The sequence below is a fragment of the Nansenia antarctica genome, assembly GCF_963989245.1.
Source record: "Nansenia antarctica genome assembly, chromosome: 1".
NCBI lineage: Eukaryota > Metazoa > Chordata > Actinopteri > Argentiniformes > Microstomatidae > Nansenia > Nansenia antarctica.
In genome coordinates this window covers 14,457,515-14,466,299 of record NC_137674.1, presented here as the reverse complement: position 1 = coordinate 14,466,299, position 8,785 = coordinate 14,457,515, and the positions used below count along the sequence as shown (strand labels likewise).

General features: G+C 40.8%; 1 protein-coding gene across 1 annotated transcript; it reads left to right on the top strand.

Annotated features, from left to right (window-relative positions):
• Positions 1-3,479: 3,479 nt before the first annotated feature.
• vax1 (ventral anterior homeobox 1) lies at positions 3,480-8,423 on the top strand (the record flags this gene model as incomplete). The annotated part of the gene is made up of 3 exons (XM_080531298.1): positions 3,480-3,696; positions 5,445-5,632; positions 7,881-8,423. The coding sequence occupies 3 exons, from the start codon at positions 3,480-3,482 to the stop codon at positions 8,421-8,423; spliced, it is 948 nt and encodes a 315-aa protein (XP_080387424.1).
• Positions 8,424-8,785: the final 362 nt, after the last annotated feature.

Here is an 8,785-nt window from a genome sequence, read left to right as displayed (position 1 = left end):
AGCAGCAATACTCAAATAGGCTGTGGCATTCAAGTGATGATTGATTGGTATTAACGGCCCCGCAGTGTGCCAAGAAAATATTCCCCACACCATTACACCACCTGAATGAATGAGAAGGTGGACAGGTGTTCCTGATAAAGTGTTCAGTGAGTGTATATCATGAATTGAAATGACCATTGAACAGCCCAGGTTGTTCTTTGAAGATAGTGGCTACTTGTCCTATGTACTGTATATTGGAGAACAGCAAATGTACATTTGTCGGTTCAAATCTAGTGAACCTGTTGATTGAGAAAGGTTAGCTGACACCCCCACTGTCTCAAAAAGAAAAAAGTTGCTACTAAAGCAGCAAGGAGCTAAGAGTCTACCAGAGCCCAACACAAACCTATTAACCCCAATTATTAGCTCAGTTGTCAAACGTGGTCATAATTAAACCCTAGTATACTGGAGTGTAAACCCATGTCTCACAATGTTGAGTATAATTGGGGGGAAAGTTTGTTTTCACAATATCGCTTGGAACCACAAGCATTCCATTGTAAGTCACAAGGGTTTCGACAAGAAAAGAGCCATGTCAAACTAGGATAACAACCCCTAGCTCGTGCTATGCCGTAAACCTCCACACAAGACTAGCAGCAAAGATTCTTCTGCAGTTAATTTCATATAGACCAAGTACCTTCATACCACAGAGTTCAAGAACAGCTGGCTTTATTCCATGGGGACATTACATTTTATGTAAAACAGTTTGAATTCATTCACCTAAAATGACAATGTTGCCTATTTCGCACCAATACTTGCCAAGGTCTATCCACTTGGCAGCAACTTACCTTATATCAAAGAACTTAAATGGTTTTGTTAGAAGGAGCAAGGTTACATTAGCCTGAAAAAGCCATTGTGAAGTTGGGAAGCTAAGTAATTAGGCATTAATAGACTATTAAACAGAAGAGAGTTCTTAAGTTTGCTTTTGGGTGAAAAAACGCAATATGAATGCAGCGTCTTTGCATTGTTTTCTATGATGGTCTGAAGCTAACGCTAGCCTAGAGCCACCCTACAGTAGTGTTATCTTTGTGCTAAACAAAGCTCTAGTGAGGGCTCTGTTAACTAATGCTTCTAATTGAGAATGATGTCATCTTTTTGGGGTGGAGTGGAAGGGACTAAATCTGCACCACATGATGCAGCCTCGAAATGTAGTTGCTTTGCCTTTGCCTCTGATCTGAGGAAGCACTGCTGTGCCAGGAGTGATATTGAGGAGCTCAAAGGTCTATTTAGCATCCGAAGCACAACCACAAGCTTCCTCTTTACATTGTGGCCAAACCAGTCCCACTTCTGTCCAAATGATATCATCATTATTTTACTTAGTTTACTTGTCCTTCACATTGCTCAATATTGAATGCACTTTTTGGCTGTGAATATGTTGCCATTCCTTTTGGGATGTATCCAAAGTCCTTTAAATGGACTCATGGCTCCATAAAAACATCTGAATTATATCAAACAGTAGCTACAGCATGAAGCCTGTCACTATGAAAACATGCAGTGGCTCTGTAATGTTAGTACAGTAGTTAACTATTTAAGAGAAGATTGCAAGAGAACACACATGTATGTGCATATTATGTTCCAGCCTTACATTGATGTGAATATTGTGTACTACTTAATAGTCTACAGTGAGATCCTAGCGATATTGCATCTGATGTAGCTATGAAGTCGTTTTTTTCTCGAGATTAGCCATTGTTGGAGCCAAGAGGCCACAGTGCACTACATCTACTATCTACAAGCTGTTTCTCAGGCTGGTGCTCAGCAACACAGCTTGAGAAGCAGAGGTCCCCTTTAGTCGCTTCCTCTTTACCCTTCCTATTACCTTTCTGTAACAATCGCTCCTTCTCCCCTCCAAGCAGCCGTGCCTCAAACACTCAGTGAATAAAGTTAGTGCAACATGCAGCCCTTAAACCCAACCCAAGACTGCTGCCAGGCAGCCAAACTGCCAGAATTGTTTGTTAATAGTCCAATTAGATAATTGCCATCTTTCACTCCTTTTCCTCTCTGTTTCCCATAAAGGAATGAATGGTACTCAGGGAGGGGGGCAGCTTGAAGAGGGCTTCTGGCACGGCAAGGTGAAGAGAAGGGCCAGGGAAATGTTCCTTGCACAAGGCCATTGGTTTGAATTGAATCATTGTAGCCTAATCAATGGTCTTATTGGATTACTGGCCACTGCAGTGTCCAGAGATATTGTTGCACTGACAATGAAAATAGCTAAGAGGTGGGTGGGTGGGTGGGTGGGTAGTGGGTTGGAAGGGGAGGGGTGTAGAGAGGTGGGGGCTATTCCCGGGTGTGTGTGTGTGTGTGTGTGTGTGTGTGTGTGTGTGTGTGTGTGTGAGAGAGTGTGTGAGAGCAGGGACTAAAGACACGTTTTGTCCGCCTTTTTGTGTTTTTCAGATGTGTAGGTTAGGATTATGAGTGAAGCAGACTGCTTCTCTGGTGCATATATATGAAATGGGAGGTAGCCGTGTTAATGACTAGGACCTCTGGGTTGCTCGTCGTTGCAGTTGTTTGACCGGGCTTAGTGACGTGGGACGACACAGGTAACTTAAACACAGTTCCTGTTAAGCAGAGGCGGGTGTTTTTCGGTGAATCATCTGTCATTGCGTCTGACAAATTCCTTCCGAGCTGGATTTTTTCCCCCCTATATCCTCTGTTTCTCCGCCTCTCCCTTATTCTCTCCATCTTAGTCTCTCTCTCTCTTTCTTCACCCACTCGTCCGCGATAGATGTACAGTGGCGAGAGCTGTGTGTTGCAGAGAGCCGTTCAGAGTAAAGGTGATTAGAGTTTCGCCAGCATGGCCAGATGACCAACTGAGAGTGTGAAAAGTAAAATATGGCTGATCATCTACCCCGGGTCGAAGAATGAAGTGGCTGGGAACTTTTTCTGGAAGTGTCGTACCCCTGTGATTGTGTCTGAGTTCAGGGAGGCTTTTTTCCAAGACCAATCATTTTTTCTTGATTCCCTCGGCTGAGAGCTGGCTGACAGAGGGAGACGGAGCGAACCCCTCCATCAAGACCTGATCTATTTCCCCCAAAACAATTTAGTGTATTCATGAGGTTACACAAATGTGGAGGAAGCGAAATTACCGTAATCAATTGAAACAGCGAGCGTGCGTCTGTCTATGGCTCTGATTATCATCTATCAGCTTGATGTGTATGTAACAGGGCGAGGGGGCATTCAATTGCTGTTGAGTTTCAGAGAGAAGTCGATGATCATTGGGCAAGTGCAGTCTGGAATAGGGCACCTAATAGGTCACCTTGGTTGGGTAAGGCAAGTGTTTCTCTGAACATTAGGTAGCTGACTCTACGGTCTAAAAGGTGCTGTTTTGAAACAAATCGTATCTGTTGAGACAACCCAACAAGGCAATATTGTCTTGTAAGCTCTTTTTTTCACCTGACAAAGGAAAAAAAGAGGGGGAAGAGAGAAAGGTTCCAAGAGGACAAGTGAGTATGGAGGTCAGATACAGCCAAGAGACAGAACCAGCGATGGTTCTGAAGAATGGACGAAAGGAGGGAAAAGACAGCAAGGATTCCCAGGGAAACCTCTCGAAAACGTTTCTAAAGGAGCAGCAGGAGTCCTTCTCTCTGTCTGGGACCGGAGAGAACTGCGAGAAGAATCGGGGGAGCACAGGGGACCCGGACTACTGCCGGAGAATACTTGTTCGAGGTGAGGGGACTTCCACTCAAAATGCTCATAATGCTCTATTTGCGTTTTGCTTTCGTTTATAAGCTGTCCACAAGGAGAAATAAGATTGTTTTTTCTATGTGAGATATGCTGGGTTGGCGTAGGGATGTTTCGGGTATTGTATTCAAGATAATGCTTTCTATAGTTTATGAAGCATAGACATAGGTAATGGAATTAACTTTTCGTTTTTGAGGCATACCTCACTAGCCAAATATGTTTATGGTTTAATAGGCTGAGGAACCCATTTTCCCATACATTGACTTATAGGTATTTTATATGTCTTTGTTATAATGATTGATTTGCACATTTCTTCTGAGCTCTATTTTAGTTTATTTTGTTAGTTTTGTCACATGCTCAGAAACAGCTCAAGAAAATGAGGCACCATCACTTAGCTGTGTGCTTTAGTCTAGTTTGCCGCTTCTGGAGCATTCTTGGGTGAGAGTGCAATGTTATGCTAAAAAAAGAAAAGAAACACACACTCATACTCTCATCAGATGCTGTTTTAGTCCATTTTGGGGGGGTTATTTGATAAAACCTTACTGTGTTGTTAAAAAGTGCAGCAGAATAAATGCCTTGTGCCGTTTGTAGTCGTGAAATAACATGTTCATGACTTTTTATTCTTCATATAACTCTCATGACACAGCCCTTCTTTGAAAACAGCTTGTATTCACAATCACTTTGTTTCTTTTGAAAATACATTTTATTGCACTGCTGTTATATTATGTCATATAACCAAAACATATTATAAAGCATATCAAAGGAGGATCTGTTTTTTACTACATAAGAATATTCACCCACCTTGCTTGAGCATTAATATATATATATAGGCTTTGATAATAACTGTTTAGCAAGTTTTCACTTGGTTGGGCTTAAGCTAAGAAATGAGGTAATTATGATGTTGTTTTAGTACAGTGCTTTGACTGTCAACTGGAAATTATAGCAGAATAACCTCATTATTTAATTATTTATTATTATTTAAATATTTTAATGTGCAGTTGGTCCAATATGAAGACTGAATGAAAACATCAATTATTGACATTTCACAACTAACTAAACACTTGATTCAAATATCGTACTTTCTGATTATAGTCAGGTGGTTTTAGATGATAAGTGACCTTCAAGTTATGAATAAACTATTGTCATGAAGTAGCTTATATATATATATATATATATTAAAATAAATACCTTCAGAATCATCATATAATAATCATATAATAATCCCCAAAAAGATCACTTGACAGTATTGAATTATTTTCAATGTAATAACAAAAATATTTTTATTTTAAAATGTTAATGTAATTGTCATTGTAAGTCAAAGGAACATATAATCAACATTATTTGTAGATGTTGTATTCTTACTGAACAACTTAATTTCCTATTTCCAATAAAGATTTTGACTGGTTTTGGTTTATCGTAGTTTATCCTAGCCTACTAATTAATGTGTCAAATACACATATTATATACTAGATCTTTGGGAAAATATGTGTTTAATATACTGAAAATATCCAATATATAGGCCTACAGTATTTTACTCTAGACGAAAACTAACATTATAGACATGTTCATGTAGCTATTCGCTCTGCACTGTGACAAGCCATCTGTCTTTCACTGATGGCAATTATCAATGTATTAATTTAATTTTGGGTGTGGTGGTACTAATGAGCCACAAGCGTTTTTAAATGACACTGTGTTGCTTCGCTGACAAAGCCTCCATGGTTACTTTGTTGCAGACGCCAAAGGGTCCATCCGTGAGATCATTCTTCCAAAGGGGCTGGATTTGGACCGGCCTAAACGAACACGGACCTCGTTCACCGCAGAACAACTTTATCGTTTGGAAATGGAGTTCCAGAGGTGCCAGTATGTGGTTGGGCGGGAGCGCACAGATCTGGCCCGCCAACTAAATCTATCTGAAACTCAGGTAGGTCAATACAATGTACTGTATGTTTATGTGTCCACAGTATATCACCATGCCCATCATCATCATCATCATCATCATCATCACATAGCATTGTTTGTATTCTGCTTGCTGAGCTTCTTACTAAAAATCTATCAATTTGAAAGTAATTTAGAATTCAGAATTCTATACTCCATGTGGACCAAACAAACAGCATAGCATTTTTCATATGTATCTCATATTTCTTTAATTGTATTTTGCTTTGAAAGTTTACATCTTAGTTCACTGCTATATACTGTAGGTATACAAGTCCTTATAGCCTACATTTTTGCATAAGATGGTTAATTTTTCATTGGAGAAAAAGTCACCTTCTAGTCCACAGGCTTAAAAAAAAAGAAGCTTTTCCACCTCATGCTTAGCTGTGGGGTCAGTGAAAGGTCGCGCTACGCCCACAGTGGGTGAACTGTATTTGCACTCTCTTATTGCTCCTGACACAAGAGATACACAGAGATACCAACCGTAGTCACCCTTAAATATATACTTTTCTCCTCAGGAGCTTAGGTTGATGTATTTGCAGGAGGATTTTATTTAATTATTTTATTTTGAAGCTGGATAATGGCATAGTCAGCCGCATTTGTCTTACATGTTTATTTCTTATGCCATGAATGTTTTAGTGAGACTGAGGGAGTTTGACTTTGGGCAGAGGTCTGTGGCAGGCATGTGACAGGTATTCTCTGTTGGTCAGAGCACAAGAACACTTTCTTATCATTGAAATACCAATCAACTTAAATGATCAGAGGCCATTCATGCTGCCTGTAGTATTTGTTAAATCAGTAATAAGAGCCAATTTGGAACAATTGTTTTCTTTACTTCCCAACCAAATCTATTGTCTGCTTTTATCTTATTATGTGAACATATTTACAATGTCAGCAAACAATGAGTTCTAAATTCTTGTGGGATTTATAGAACAGAATCATTTACTGTAGACCTCAAACAGCCCCACAGCCCCACAGCCCCTAGGGTTTAGTCTTCAAAATAACTTCAAGTATTGATGAAGTTTCTAATGACAGCATCATGAAATTAGCATCTTGTTCCGAGGCACTGTTGAGGTGTTGCATTAAGAGACGACTGGATTTGCTGAAGTGAGCACACCCAATCATCTTTATTTGGGATGTAAGCTTCAGAGCACAGCTTTTTAAATAGAAAATGTATCCTCTCAAATAGAATAGGTTGACAAATATTCAACAATGCTCAGATGAAGCATTAGGATAACATGTATGGTAAATGTCATGTTGTCCTTTTATTAAATTGATCTGGTTTCCCTTCACGATAAAGAGAACATTTGGAAAGCTTTTTTGTTGGAGTACATTTCCATTTCTTTAGTATATAGTTTTTCGACTGACCCACTAACGCAGCTCATGAATATACTTAGCTGTTTATGGAAAATAGACCATACAGTTACTCAACAAGAACATGGAAGAAAGCATGATATACAAATAATAAATACATTAAGTAGTAGTACAGAGCAACATGGTTTATTGTTGATTGAGACACATTTGCTCTAATTATGATCCGTATGAAGGTCATCAGGTTTGATTGCAAAGACTTGATAGAGGGAGCGATAGAACAAACATACGTGTAGTAAACAGCCACAAATACCAAATCCTATTTCTATTTTTAAATATGTAATGAAACACTGACAATTTAAATGTGGCAAAACAGATATATTTTCTAATCGAACATGTGATATTCAAATGTTATCTTTTCTCTGCTCACGTGAGTGGGAACACAATAGTCAAGTGTATGTTTAATATTTAATGTGGTTATCCCTTTGTCCTTATGTGCTTATATTACAGATATAAACTGTCTGTCTGCGTCGGGTCATGAAAAAAAATGTCTGTCTTTTTGTACTAACTTTAGCACATCCTCATTGGCCTTGTCCTGGAAAGAAGTGTCATTTCTATTGTTTTTCTCATGCTTAAATAAAATCACAGTGTGCTTTTTGATACCCTTAGAATCTACCACTACGAACAGACACTGTGGATTCACCTCACTGTTAGCCGCTTCATCCCTAACCCCTCCTAACTCATCTGAGAACTAGCATGAGAACTAACAATTTCATAATTAGTCACAGCAAACAGAATTATTCAGTACATTTTCTGCAATCACTGTCACAATTGATATTCTTTTTGTCATAAGTTCTCGAGGGTCTCTCTTGTTTTTATTCTGGCTCGGTTTCTGACTGATACTGATGGTCTGTTGCCCCTCCAAGGTGAAAGTTTGGTTCCAGAACCGACGCACTAAGCAGAAGAAGGACCAGGGCAAGGACTCTGAGCTGCGCTCTGTGGTGTCAGAGACGGCCGCCACCTGCAGCGTGCTGAGACTCCTGGAGCAGGGCCGGCTCCTCACGCCCCCCGGCCTGCCTGGCCTCCTGTCCCACTGCGGCAGCGGCACCCTGGGCACCGCCCTGCGCGGGCCCTCCATCGGCCTGGTCAGCAACGGCAGTAGCAGCAGCAGCAGCGGCATCAGCACAGGGACAGCCAGCGGCAGCCCCCCTCTACCCACAGTCACCAGCCCAGGGACGGTGGTGGGCCTCCAGGGATCCCCGTCGGCCCACGGCATGTTCAGCTTCCCCATGCCTTCTCTGCTGGGCAGCGTGGCCACCCGCATGTCCTCCACCCCCCTGTCTATGACGGGCTCCCTGGCCGGCAACCTGCAGGAACTGTCTGCCCGCTACCTTAGCTCCTCCGCTTTTGAACCTTACTCGCGATGTCCAAATGGGAAGGATTCCATGGACAAGAAAGTTCTGGAATGATGGGGTTTTTTAGATTAGAATTTTTTTGTGGGGGGGGTATTTTATTCATTTGGTTGTTTCCCAGGCTTTTTATTATTGTCTTTGTCCTGTTGGTTCTCTCTTTCGCCCTCCTCTGTCCTGTTTGTGTTGTGGTTGTCGTTCATGTGATCCGACTGCACCTCTGACACCTCTCAGAGGGAGAAAAACAAGGACATACACATTCACACAAAGGGTGATTTTTAAATTATTTTTTAAAGCTTTTGCACTAAAATCAAGTTCATCTCCCTCTTTGGAATTTCAATACAAATGGTTGGTTGTGCAAATTTCCATGAGATTACAAGGGTGCAGGGATTTGAGTTTTCTCACAATCGTTTAGCCGCAGT